This window comes from Drosophila erecta, unplaced genomic scaffold (genome assembly GCF_003286155.1).
Source record: "Drosophila erecta strain 14021-0224.00,06,07 unplaced genomic scaffold, DereRS2 tig00000021-arrow-pilon, whole genome shotgun sequence".
In the NCBI taxonomy this organism is placed as follows: Eukaryota; Metazoa; Arthropoda; class Insecta; order Diptera; family Drosophilidae; genus Drosophila; species Drosophila erecta.
Window position 1 is genome coordinate 12,790,684 of NW_020825198.1, and position 13,483 is coordinate 12,804,166.

At 43.6% G+C, this 13,483-nt stretch overlaps 3 protein-coding genes across 3 annotated transcripts; 1 reads left to right on the forward strand and 2 right to left on the reverse strand.

Annotated features, from left to right (window-relative positions):
- The first annotated feature begins 120 nt into the window (after nucleotides 1-120).
- On the forward strand, nucleotides 121-1,126 carry LOC6545170 (probable phosphomannomutase). Its single transcript, XM_001972520.3, has one exon. It carries the CDS (start codon nucleotides 276-278, stop codon nucleotides 1,038-1,040), a length of 765 nt encoding a protein of 254 aa, XP_001972556.1. The 5' UTR covers nucleotides 121-275; the 3' UTR covers nucleotides 1,041-1,126.
- On the reverse strand, nucleotides 1,091-2,961 carry LOC6545171 (kelch domain-containing protein 4). The gene is made up of 4 exons (XM_001972521.3): nucleotides 2,723-2,961; nucleotides 2,356-2,661; nucleotides 1,876-2,296; nucleotides 1,091-1,816 (listed from the first exon to the last, which is right to left on the reverse strand). The coding sequence occupies exons 1-4, from the start codon at nucleotides 2,834-2,836 to the stop codon at nucleotides 1,134-1,136; spliced, it is 1,524 nt and encodes a 507-aa protein (XP_001972557.1). The 5' UTR covers nucleotides 2,837-2,961; the 3' UTR covers nucleotides 1,091-1,133.
- Nucleotides 2,962-3,305: 344 nt separating this feature from the next.
- Nucleotides 3,306-10,330, reverse strand: LOC6545172. Its single transcript, XM_015157677.2, has 7 exons — nucleotides 10,315-10,330; nucleotides 7,353-7,442; nucleotides 7,244-7,249; nucleotides 6,618-6,690; nucleotides 5,556-5,645; nucleotides 4,146-4,172; nucleotides 3,306-4,085 (listed from the first exon to the last, which is right to left on the reverse strand). The coding sequence occupies exons 1-7, from the start codon at nucleotides 10,321-10,323 to the stop codon at nucleotides 3,406-3,408; spliced, it is 975 nt and encodes a 324-aa protein (XP_015013163.2). The 5' UTR covers nucleotides 10,324-10,330; the 3' UTR covers nucleotides 3,306-3,405.
- Between the last annotated feature and the right edge of the window lie 3,153 nt (nucleotides 10,331-13,483).

The window sequence follows — 13,483 nt, forward strand, 5'->3', positions numbered from 1 at the left end:
CGTTCTGGAAAAGCCGCATGGATTTGCTTACATGTTTAAATTGATATTTTTTTTTTAGCTACAAATGAAGTTAAATGTAGTATTAATGCGGAATTTAAAATACAAGTTTTGAGTGCACTTTGGTTCCGGAACTGGTTCTCTGCCGGTGCATCGAAAGCTTTAGGGGATTTCTCACCAATTCGCTGCCGCTTACCAGGTTCTTTATCTCGAATCATACGTGGACATAAATATCTGGATAATAAATACCTGCGGCTTCACCACAAGTCGAATTCAAAATGAGCACCGCAACATTGAAGCGTGATGAGATCCTGCTGCTCTTCGACGTGGACGGCACCCTAACAATGCCCAGATCCATGGTGACTCCGGAGTTCGAGGAGTTTTTCTACTCGCAGGTGAAACCCAGGGCGACCATCGGAATCGTCGGAGGATCGGATCTGGAGAAGATGTTCGAGCAGCTGAACGGCAGAAAGATCCTCAACGAGTTCGACTTCATATTCCCGGAAAACGGGCTGGTACAGATTGAGGGCGGAGAGGAGGTGGGAAAGCAGAACATCATCACGCATCTGGGGGAGCAGACCCTGAAGCGCTTCATCAACTTTGTTCTCCGCTACCTATCCGAGCTGGATGTGCCGATCAAGAGGGGCACCTTCATTGAGTTCCGGAATGGCATGATGAACGTGTGTCCCATTGGAAGGCAGTGCACTAGGGAGGAGCGAAACATGTTCGCCCAATACGACATTGAGCACAAGGTGCGGGAGAAAATGATCAAGGACCTGAAGCAGGAGTTTGCCGATGTGGATCTCACGTACTCCATTGGTGGTCAGATCAGCTTTGATGTCTTCCCCCACGGCTGGGATAAGACCTACTGTCTGCGACACATCGAAGCCCACTACAAGTTCAAGGAAATTCACTTTTTCGGTGATAAGACGGAGCCGGGCGGCAATGACTATGAGATTTATAGCGATCCTCGAACCATTAGTCATAGGGTATATACTCCCAAGGATACGCAACGCATCCTCACTGAGATTCTGGAGCTGTGAGAACTCCGAGCTTACTCAGCTGTTAAAAATATTCCATTTTTATACATGTGTACAGTTGTTAACCAAAATTTAATATATAGTCATTTGAAATTATCAATCCGTGTCCATGTCCGAGCTGTTGGAGCTATCCTCCTCGCCGCTACTGCATTCCTCGTCAGAGCTGCTGCTGTCGCTATCCTCCCATTCGTGGGCCCTCAAGCTATTGGGGATTATCACCTTCCACTCCAGTTTGTGCAAGTCCAGGGAGTAGAAATCGTTGTAGGTCAACTGCTTGGCGTCCTCTTCGAAGATCCCGCCAAAAATATACAGCGTTCCCTTGCAAACGCACATTCCGGGATTCATTCGCGGAGATGGCACGTTGGTGGTCTTGGGTTTGGCGAACAGACTGGGTATGTTGGACACATATGGCGTGCTGGTACTGGGACCACCAACGGTGACCGTGAAAATGCCATCCGTGGTGGTGGTCACTGGCTTATCAACAGCGGACATCTCCACATCTTTGCTCTCCTCCGATTCCTTCTTCTCAGCGGGGCTGCTCTTAGCTTGGATCTCCTGCAATCTCCATGTTTGGGCGGTCAAATCGAAGGCCAGGAGATCATCGCCGAACTGTCCGTGGACATCTTCGTCGTCCTCATCGACGTCCATTACGCCTCCAAAGGTATAGGCCTTCCCATTCGCAGCCACAGTACAGCCAACGCTGCTTCGCGGTTTCGGCTTATATCCGCCCGGTTTCACGGGTGCCCACTTGTACTTATTATCCGCATCGCCAGCGTTTTCTGAATGGAAACAAGAGATGTTAGTGTAAGGAATATGAGTCAAATAGTTTTAATCTTACTGTCTTGACTCAAGACAAACATATCCGTGTGTGTTACTCCTCTATCCGCTTCCTTCTTCATGGAGGCCCTCGAGTAACCTCCCCAAACATAGATCTTTCCCTCCGGAGAAGCTGCAATACAGCAGCCAGAACGAGGAGATGGCACAATCGCACCTCCGATCTCAGCTTTAAGCCACTGATAGGACTCCAAGGAGAAGATGTGGACATCATTGAAGTATTGGTACGACTGGTTGTTGTCATGGAAGCCACCAAAGATGAACAGGCGCTTCTTGGAGGCGGTCATTCGATGGCCACTTCGCGGACTTGGTCCATTGGGCGCAGTTATCCTCTCCCATTTGCGGGATTTCAGTGAGAACTTCCACAGGTCCTTGTAGTGGTGGAACTGCAGCTGGGAGGGACTGGCGTGCTCGCCTCCAAACATCTATGGAGCGCATATGCTAATAACTTTTCATAGAGATAGGGATTTTATGGATAACTTACCCAGAGTTCTCCTCCATTGCTGGCCACAGCCACCATTTGGTGTCCACTTCTGGGCGTGGGTCCTGATGGCGACTTCAACTGCCTCCACTCGCCGGTCTTTGTATTGTAAAAGAACAACTCGTTATACACTGTGGTTTTTGTGCCAGTGTAAAGTTCTCCGCCAAACATGATAAGTTCCTCCTTTTCCGGGTGGCAAACTAAGGTGAAATTGGATCGGGGAGTTGGCGGCGGGCAAACGGATTCGCTGATGGCTTCAATCTTGCCCTCCTTGGCCTCCAATAATTGGATGATATCAGCTATATTTGCCTGTAAAGTGTTTTATCTTATTAGTAAACATTATATGATGGCTGCTGCATTTGATTTGTACTTCTCCCAGTTTTTCCAGCATTTTCTTTTGCCGTGCCGCCTGCTTTTTGTCCGTTTTCATGGCGGTTTTCTCGGCTCCCTTGCCCTTCTTCTTGTTTTTGTCCTTTTTGCCCATGTTAATTGGTTTAGTTCGGCTCAGAAGTTTAAGTCAACAAACTTTTTTAGCCGCACGTGTATCGTTTATAAATAAAAGAAGAAGAGGTGTTTTCAAGAATACCATATTTTGAGCACTTTCTACGGAACTGTGAGAAATGTCCTAACGGGTTCATTTAAAACGGCGCGCGCAACACAAAATCAAATTCTGTATTTTAAGTTCAATGTATTGATAAGATTAAAATATAATTAATAAAACAGATATATTGTTATTAGAAGTAATACCAAATAAAATCATTAATACGATTTTTCATAAATGCCTTAAAAAGCATACAAGTTTAATTTCAAATCAAAAATACACATATGATATATTATATAGTCCCTATAAAAAGGTGCAAAATAGGAAATAACAAATGTTAGATTCTTTTAAATTAAACTTTTACAAACACAAGAAACTGTAAATTTTAAAGTCAGTTCTTAAAAAATACTTTAGTTAGCTGATAAACAAATACTTTCATGATTACATGGTCAATGCTAAAAGTTGTGTGGTATGTAGACATTCAGGCTGAGTTAACAACAGTATTCAGGTATTTAGGATTGCGACGGATTGCTGCTCGAAGAACCGCGACAATTGACCGACCAGCTGGAGTCGAATCCGCAGGCGGAGTCCGAGTCGGAATCCACGGCGAAAGATGCGGCGATATCCTTAGGAGCACGCAACTGATTCGGGGTGGTGGGCATGCTGCTATATCCGCCATTGAGATTCGAACTGGAGTTCGAGGAGCAGATGGAGTCACGCGGCGAATCGGTGGTGTTCGATGCATAGGACGAACGCTTCGAGGACTTATTCCGCTTGCTGATATAGTCGACCGTCTTGGGCGGCGGCATTAGTTCCTCCGACCGATGTGGTATGTTGTCCGCCGATCCCCAAGACTTGTGTACTCCGTCGTAGATGTTCCGGTTATTGGGTACGCTCGCCCTCGACGGAAGGCCGCCGTTCGTTCCGTATGGTGTGCTCATCGCTGCCCTCTGATTCGGATGGCGACTCCGTGTCGTACCAACGTGGTGATGATGACGCTGATGAGGGGCTCGGTGAGATCGAGGGTGATGGCGACTTGCTGTTCCCGTTCCCGTTCCCCCGCCATTGCCGTAGCCCGTCGGAGCCACCCCACTGCCATTGCCCACTCCCAAGAAATTGCTGAACGCCTCGGTGGTCTTCTTTACCCGGACATTCAGTGAACCAATCCGTAGGAAGCCCAAATCTTTTTCGACTGCAATGGAAAATTGAAAACTCAATCATACAATTTAATTTGCAAGCTAAAATGACTTACTTGCATGCTTTTTGCGAGCCTTGATTTCTGCAAAGTAGACAAAACCAATCAAATTCATTACTATCTATGCATTTTAATAATGGTCGTAACAAATGAACGTGCATAAACTGAAAAATATGCCTAGGGTTAGCGGACTTTTGAAAATAATTATAAAATAATGCAGGCGATGTGGATAAACGCAAATAATATAAAGAAAACTTACCAACTTAGCAACGCAAACGGGAATGCAACTCAAATGCTAGCAAAATATAACTAAAATACAAGATTTAAAGCTACCAAAGTACAAAAAGCTAAATATATACAGGCTAAATATAAAAGCTAATGTTGCAAATTCAATGTTAAGTTAGCAAATAAATTGAACACCGTATAAAATCAACACTAATTAGTTTAAAATACTCAGGATCGTTAGATCTCAACCTGCCTCCAGGTTCCGTTGAGTCCGCCGTTGAATCGCATCGCTTGAATCTCTACATGCAGCAAAATTGGAAATAGATAGATAGATAGGTTCCCATTTTACATTAATTACTAGCTCGACTTTAGGTTTGTATACTTTTCAGTAAGTTTGATGGATGTTTGCAACGAGGGTCGATACTATTATTTTCGAAAGCGCATTCTCTGTGTGAACTGAGTTAAGTTTTTTAGGTTTATACGACTTATTCATAAATTAATGCTTTAGGCTTTGAGGCTCCAATATTTTATTATGTTTTTCCTTCCGATAAACATGCGATTATTTATAAATATGTACATAAACGTGTGATTACTTAAAGTAGGTTAATACACCTTGGTAAAATATATATTATGGTAGGGCCATGCTTTGGTACTTAAAAGCTAGTGAAGTTTAGTTATATTACAAAATTCCATATGTAGATACCGGATCATTTACAGTGTAAAAGTGTAAAATATAACTTTAGTTCAGCCTCAACCAATTTGTTGTAACTTTGTGACATAGAGCTATATACATTAGCGCAATATTGGAAGGGTAAGTGCAGTTAAAAGATTTGGGGAGAAGTCGGTGTACCAATTAACCGTGCTCCGGTGGGTTAGTAAAAACATCTTTGGCCAACGGTCGACGGCTGCCACCCGCGGTGGCTCGAAAGGTCTTGCGGAGAAAGCTCTCCTTGCGACGCACCGGTTGCCCCTCCATTTCGCAGGGCAACAGATCGCTGTCCTCGGTGGTGGTCTTCTTGGACCGCCGGCTGACCATCATCGACTGGGAGCGGGACACTGTACCGCCTCCGCCGCCGCCAAGCGAACCACCGCTGATGGTGGCAAACCGATTCTGGGCCCGCTTCTTGCCCCGGGTTAGTGCACTGCTCAGTGTGCCGCCGGTGATCTGACTACTCTCAATGAATCCCATCGTGCGGAGGCTGCTGTTCACCGCCCCACCGACGAAATACTTTTCATACTCACTGCTGCAGGTCGAGGCCGAGACACTCGACCGCTGGCGACTGTAGTCCAGTGGCTTGTTGCCGCTCCAGTCCATGATGTCCCGATTGGCCTCTGCAGGATTGGCACAAAAAGGATTCATATTTGTTTAATAGAATAGAGCTCTGCCACTTGACATTTCAATTTAAGTTTTACTTTGGACTTTGAGTGCATTTCGGAGGGCCAATATGTCAAAATGTATTTGAAGAATATTTTCGGACTGTCTAACGCTCACATTATTTTAATAACAGAGCTGTTCTCTGCGCTCCTCAATGTGAAGAGTAGCCCTTTGAGTGATAATACAGGATTCTAACGTTTACATTATTTTGCTAACAGAGCTCTTCTCTGCGATTCTCATTGTGAAGAAGTAAGCGACAAAACAGGTTTCTAACGCTAACGTTATTTTAATAACAGAGCTGTTCTCTGCGATTCTGAATGTGAAGAGTTACCCTTTGAGTGATAAAACAGGTTTCTAACGCTTACATTATTTTACTAACAGAGCTCTTCTCTGCGATTCTCATTGTGAAGAAGTAAGTGATAAAACAGATTTCTAACGCTAACAGCATTTTAATAACAGAGCTGTTCTCTGCGATTCTTAATGTGAAGAGTGAATCTTTGAGTGATAAAACAGGTAAGGCTTGGTTGCAATACTTCAGGAGCCAAGAAATCCCTCTATTAACTATTCATTTTTAGAATAAATCTCTCCTATTCAGAGCCCTTTACCCTTGTGACCTTTATTGGGACAACCGCCTAATATTTCCGCGTAATTATGATCCATTTCGTTTTCCTTTTTTTTTGTATCATGCAAGGCAAATTTACTAGTTTGGCAAAAACGCAAAAAAACTTGTGCAAATGTCAGCACACCGCAATTTGCGGCAAACAATTTTCTAATTGGATAAGTTGCACATAAAACCCACAACAAACCCACTTAACCCTTATTTATAAAGTGTTTCAAGCAATATAACAATTAATAAATATTAGTTATTATTTTTACTTTTGGTAACATATTTGTTGCACTCTTATGTTAGTAATAATATTAATACTTACTGTACACATTCCACAGTAGTTCAAAGATATTATCTCTACCGAATTGGGTGGCCAAATGTAGAGGCGTGTATCCCTAAATAAAAGATATAATAATAAAAGTAAATGAGTAAATGCAAGTAAAGCTTACAAAATAATTTGAAATATTATAGTAACTCAAAATGAAGCTGAGCTAAATCGCTCTAAATTCCCATGTGAATTACAAATGCGTGTTTTGCCATTTTGGGGTTCGTTTTTGTTTTGTTTTGGCAAGAGGCGCATCGAATCCTGCGGATTGTGATTGACAATTCACTTTGTTTCAAATGTGGATGTGACATTTGAATACAATTGAGTGAGTTTAATTTCGCCGGAACAAAGCGGCGTTCAATTTAAAATTTTGTAAACTCGAAAGGATTGCGTTTGGCTTGGAGGTGACAGGCTGGTGAGGACCAATTGGATATGCTCGTCATGATTTGTCACAGCCTGCCCTATCCAAAATGCAGAATTCCGCCGGGAAAGGGTTATGTTCCGCCGCGATTCTGTGACATATGACGCAGATTCACGCGCGACTGGGACAAGCCAATAAGTCGGTTCTCGTACATTATTAAAATTTCCCCAATAGATACATAGTACGTCCATATCACACTCACCCCGTTCTGCAGCAAAGTTGGCGAACAGTTGGCGCAGGCGATCACATGGAATAAAGGGCATTTTAATATCTTGAAGTTTACACGTCTGCATCTCAGGTAAATCGCTTACCGTTCTGGCGTTCACATCCGCCTTGTAGGTGCCGGCAATTAGCTTAACCACATCTTCGTTTCCGTGCTTGGCTGCCCAGTGCAAAGCGGTCTGAAAGGAATTAGTATGGGATTAGTACGTCTTTCTATGGGAATTCTTTAAATTTCGTAGCAGCAGACCGTAAGCTAAATCATTAGTAAAGTTATATACTAAAGGCATTTGGAACTGTCTTATTCTATTATACATATGAGTATTCAGCGGCATTACATTACAAAGCGTTTGGATTTTAAATTAATTTTCAAATTAAATTTAATTACATTTAATTCTGTTAACTTATCATTTGTATTGAGTAGCGATGACCCCATTGCAAACCAACTAATTTAATGTTAGCTACATCTCGCTGATGCAAGCTTCCATTTTCGAGTTTTCACAGATATTTGTTGAGGGATTAATTGTGAACACGCCATCCGAACGGCAGTCGGTGTCCCAATCGCGACGCAGATGCCCCACTTCTGGAACTATTTGTACCGCCATCAATTGGCCCCTGGACCGCCGAACCCGAAGATCCGAGGACGCGGACGAGGTTGAGGTTGAGGTTGGGGTTGGGGCTTCGACCCAGCTGCCGTATCCGAGATTCCGCGATATAAATAAATTGGCCAGCCACCGCCGAATGCCTGTTGCCTCAATTATTTTCATGTTAACATAATAATTTAGTATGGCAAAACGATTCGCCCGACTGCGATAAGCCATTTGCTGGCTGGACGGAACTGCAGCTGAACGTTGGAGCTGAAGCTGAAGCTGGAGCTGGAGCGGAGCTGGAGCATCTTGGACGGCAGATCTTGGCCAGATCCCGCCACCACCAGTGCATTTCCATCGGCGCGCGGCGGTGCATGTCTGATTTTCTATAGAATTGTTTGCCGCCGCACTGCAGCCCACGTATGTATCCTCCATGTGTTGACAATGAAGACGGTCACTTTCCTGACTTTCTGGACGTCCTGGACGGCGACAAAGATCCAACGATGGAGAGATCGGAAGATCGCAAACGGAACGGCCCAAGATCGCTTCGAACAAATAGAGTTTCAGAGCTTCAGTCAATTCCCATAGTCTGGCCGATCCAGGCGATCGGTATGTAATTCTTTTCAAGGGAAATTTGTTTCGTGTCTCCCGTTTAAGAAGCTCCACAGCCACATCCACATCCACATCCACATCCTCATCCAGCTCCATCTCCATCTCCAAGCTCCATCTCCCAGCTCCCGCCGCTGACGTAGTTATTGCTGTCGATGCATCTTAATCTGCCCAGCCTGGCATTTAATCTCGTCCATTGTCTTTCGACCACAACCAATGATCACGGCCAGGAGCTGCCAGTTGGGAATCGCGGAGTGGGCAGCGGTGCTGGGCATCTGGTAATCTCTGGGAGAGCGTCGGAATGTGAGTATAATTTGGTTACAGTGATACTGCGACTCGTCTCTATTCAATTAGCGCATTTTTTAGCGCATTAGATAAGGGGAATTAAATTCTCAACCGATGCGACATGGTGGCAAAAACTGAGTTTGCTCTGGGAAAACAATTAAACAATCAGCGGATTCGCATTTGTTGCTATCTTGATTGATTTCTATTGGGGCAACCTTTAGGCGATATGCAACGTGAAATATATTCTATTTAATAAAATATGATTAATTACTAATGGAAATACTATTACTATTAATTTTTCAGAGAGTAGCATTTAAAAGTGCTTAAAAGTTTGGTAGCCTGTTTCTTTCCGACGAACTAAATTAAAAACCTATGATTTTGGTAAATGTGTAGGCTAGGATTTGAAAAGCAAAATTACTATTTTATAAGTTTAAGATACTGGCTAATTAGCTAATTACTTCACTGTGTCATTTAGGTTCCAATTGCTATCACTCAGTTATTAGGACATAGAATTTATAACCAAGTCGACGTCATCTTTCCCAGCCCGCGTTTAATTATAAAAGGGCCGAGATTCGCATCGAAGTTGGCATTGTCCGAGGATTATCGCCTTGTTAGCCGGCTGGATGGCAGATGCTGAAAGGTTTGGCGGCGACCGGTTTGGGCCGGGCTTACAAATCGTCTCACGCGCAGTTTGGCGGGCTGCGGAGCGATTTTAGCCATTTCGGGAAGTTGCCGCTACAGTGTCTGAGCCTTTTTACATATGGCACGTTGTCCGTCTGCACGTTTAAATTTATTGTCCATTCCATTAATGGTGGCAAGGGACAGGAATTTTGTGTCTTTGAAAGTGAAATGCCATAAATTCTTGTGTCTCGTTCAGCTGTGGCATTGTATTGGCACACCGCAAGCAAACAGAGCGATTTGCCTCTCCTCCGGATCCTCCGAATCCTCCGAAGCCTCCACCGCCATCCTCCGTTCCATCCACTGCGGATTCAGATTCAGTTTCGGACTCGGATGCGGAATCCTTCCTGCCCTCGCTTCGCATCCCACTGCATACGCATACCCAAGTGGCCAGAAATTCCAGCAGCCGAGATTCCAATACCTAGGTCGTGCGACATTTAACCGTGTTTGCTGATCCGTTATTGCTTCATGATCATAAAAGGATGTTTGCGAATATCTCACACAGCATTTAATGTGCGAGGTGTTCTTAAGGACTATTCAAGGTGCCTAAAAACAGCATTTTCCAAGGCTTTCACGACCGGCTTATTCGACACACTCGACATTATTCTAGATACTTAATTGTATAAAGCCAAATCTCTAACATTTCAATTGGTTGCAGAATGCCTAAAAACAGATACGCAGACTTACAAACAATTATCTAAGCTTAAAATGCTTCTATTCCTAGTGTAAAATTATTATTATATAATTATTGCATATGAAATATTTGTAGATTTATGGAACATGCGATTTTCTTCCAATTTTAGTTCGTTGTAAGGCAAATATATTGCCACAAGCTTAAGCTAGCATTTAATTAGCAGGATTAAAGTGTTATATATAAGTTACTTGTAATACTCACATACTGCATTCCGCAAAATCCGTTGGGAATATAAAATGAAATAAAAACAGAAAGCATAATTAATAAAAGGCGCACAAAACCACTCAGAAAAGCGGACACAAATTTAACTTCCTCACACAGCAAAAAAAGTAGAAAAAAGGAGGACAAAAGGATCCTCTGGGCAGGATTTGGATAAGACCGACAAGTGGCCATTATATGTGCCATTTTCGCTTAACAAGTTAATAACACATCCAGGAGGCAGCTTCAACGGCAATTACAGCCCCTCACTTAATTTTTCTGGCAGATGGATATCGCGAATATCCGCAGGACGAAACTGCAGCTAGTCATACCAGCGAGTGTCCTTGCTCCTGCTCGAAAGATCCTGTGCCAAAAAGCCCTAATGGTGCCAACTACGTATGATAATGAGGGTCGTCGGAACTGGAATTCCGATGCGGGCTACTGGATGAAGTGCAGCCAAGTGCAGGGGGCATAGTGGCAAACGTAGTGACTCCGCTGTGCGGATGTTCGTTTAGCGCCAAAAGTCGAGCGCCTGTTTTCCAACGTTCCGTCGCCCGGAGGCGTTTTGATCGAAATTCGATATAGCGCTGATAAGAGGGGAATGGGTATGAAAATGGGTTTGGGAATGGGAATGGGAACGGGAACGGGCATGAGTATCGCTTGACAGAGCGGCGACCGCTGTAACCCAGAAGCTGTCACTTTGATGAATCGCCAGGACACGAAAACTGTCATGTTTAACATGGCCAGCTCTGGTTATAATTAAGACTCGCTGTTCCTTGCCGTAATTGCACTTTGGATCACAGAGTCGCCGATCGGTGGGCAGCAGAGTGCTCTGGAGATTACTCGCAAATTAATTTATCATTAAAGGTGCACTCGCTCCATTTTCGACTGTCAAGAGCTCAGCAGCTTGAAATAATGAGTAGCAAAGTCATGTTTTTCATTAATGAGAGTTTAATTTGTGTTTGTTTTTCCGAGCTAGTTACGTATCACAGTGGTCATGTTCATACTTACGCCCTGTTTTTATTTCCGATCGGGGATGTTGGCACATGGTTGTAAGTGACCGAAAAAGAAAGCGTTAGAATGGAAATGGTAATTAAAAATATATGTACTATGTGGATGCTTATGATGCAAATACTGCGCAAGTACTATAAATATTTAGTAAGACCACAATTTGCCCTAAATTGCTGTACCAGCATTAGCCCGGAATCAATATAAATCACAATATCGCTATGCGTTGGCCTACGGAAAGATTGGAATCAGCAGGGAAAATAATTTGACCCCTGGCATTTAAGACTGCAATCAGGCTATCTAGTTGGGCTATCATAGGCGAAAGGTGTGCGAGTTCCCAGAGCGATTGAAAGCAATCCGCCAGTCTTGTGGGACATAATTGTGAAATGGAAACAATTATATTCGATTCATGCCGGGCGAGTAATAAATGCATGATAATCAATACCGGGGCTGACCAAATCGACAACTAGGTCTAATTGCCACGCCATTCAGTCAGCCGAATGCTGGTAGCATAGTTAACAATCCTTACAAGCGAACAACAATAATCACCCGGCGCGATAAAATAAAACAAGAATTATAATGACAGCCAAAAGTCTTCACAGCGTTTTTATCTGCGGCAAACAATCTAAATGATATATTAAGCGCAAAGCAAATAACGCTCTTTTTGTCGTCACCATGTCCTTTCTCTTTCTCTTGCGCCCGCCAGTTAAGTTCTCCAATTATGCGGATTATTAATTTAACTGGGTTCCTCCGCCCGGTTCCCTGCTCCCTGCTCCCTGCCCAATTTGGCCACTGGCCACTGGTCACTGGGCACTGGTCCGTGGGCCGATCGCTGGCCACTTGTCGTTTCACAAGTTGTCAAAACTTGTCATTTAACCGACAATGAGCCTTGTTTGCTTTAATCGTGGTTATTATGCGTGCGGCTGACTTAGCCGCTCCCTCGGAATTATTAATGATGCGTCCACCGCTCTGGCAGCTGCTCTTTCCTGGCCAATGGCCACTGGCCACTGGCCACCACTGCCGCGGGGACTACTTATTGGCATCTCCGAGAGTGTCTCTAATTAGTGCGCTCAGCGAAAAGGGAGGCACTGCGAGAAATCGCTTACCTAGTTACTATAAAAATGGAACTTCGTAATTTATAGAGCTCTTTGCACTTTAATCCGACTAGGCTCACATCGCACTGAGAAAAAGTTACATGACAGAAAAAAAGTCATTGAATAAATAATAAATAAATAGTAAAATAAATACGGATAGTAGTGGAAAAGTTAGCTAGCTATCTTCAGTTTAAAAGGGATTTTTTTCAACATTGCAAAATCTGTTTGGGAGTTTTTAGCTTGGCCTTCAAAGGCGTTATAAAACGTACACTATAAAGTGGTTTTTAAAATATGCTGTTGGTGCTTTACCGAACGTTAGGCTATTTCTCCCAGTGCATTCAGGATTCTGACGCATTTTGAGCGCCGCGAACGCACTTTCGCTCACTAAGCCAAATTAATTCGAGGCTGGCTAATCCTGTTATGGCCGCATAGCTGCCATGATTTATATATCACACCGAGTGTCCGGTGGCCCGACTGTCCAATTAATTCTCACCAGACCTAATTTATTCGTAATATCCCAGTGAGCCGGCCATGCAAACGGACCCTTCCTTTAATTGGTTTTATAACAGCAGGGTGGCTCATTTGTCAATGTGGCAATCAATAAATTCGCGAACAGGTGGAAACTCATAACTGCGACCGCGGCTTAGGTTCCTTATACTTTTTAGCGATTTTTTGCTGTATGTTTCTTATATTTTGGTTCACCATCCACTTGCACAGTAGTCGCGGCGATGAGGGTTCACTGCTGTCCAAAGGAATGACGATCCTCGTCAACGAACAGGTGATCCGCAGCACAGTGCTCTTTTGTTATTAAGTTGTTAAGCTAAATTATTGTTTTTCCCGTTTTTTATGTATTTATTGTGTATTGTGTGTGCCTCCTCGCCGCCGGCGACATTTAACAGCTCGTGCATTTATACTCGTACCTATTAACAAGATATCGAGCACGCGTGTGCCATATATCTAAATGTTAACACAAATGACTACATGGCAGTAGCTAATTCAATGTATGTTTTTGAGTTTCTGCAATGCAAAAATATTTCTATTCCAGCAGGGAGGATATGGTGCAATTTTTA

What these genes read in the sequence shown, in the direction of transcription:
- LOC6545171 (XM_001972521.3), bottom strand. Translation starts at nt 2,836, where the DNA reads ATGGGCAAAAAGGACAAAAACAAGAAGAAGGGCAAGGGAGCCGAGAAA. An exon ending in TGCTGGAAAAACTGGGAGAA is followed by an intron (nt 2,662 to 2,722) that starts GTACAAATCAAA and finishes AACACTTTACAG; the next exon opens with GCAAATATAGCTGATATCAT. An exon ending in GTTTGTCTTGAGTCAAGACA is followed by an intron (nt 1,817 to 1,875) that starts GTAAGATTAAAA and finishes GTTTCCATTCAG; the next exon opens with AAAACGCTGGCGATGCGGAT.
- LOC6545172 (XM_015157677.2), bottom strand. An exon ending in ACTACTGTGGAATGTGTACA is followed by an intron (nt 5,646 to 6,617) that starts GTAAGTATTAAT and finishes CCAATCCTGCAG; the next exon opens with AGGCCAATCGGGACATCATG. An exon ending in GGCTCGCAAAAAGCATGCAA is followed by an intron (nt 4,086 to 4,145) that starts GTAAGTCATTTT and finishes TTTCCATTGCAG; the next exon opens with TCGAAAAAGATTTGGGCTTC.
- LOC6545170 (XM_001972520.3), top strand. Translation starts at nt 276, where the DNA reads ATGAGCACCGCAACATTGAAGCGTGATGAGATCCTGCTGCTCTTCGAC.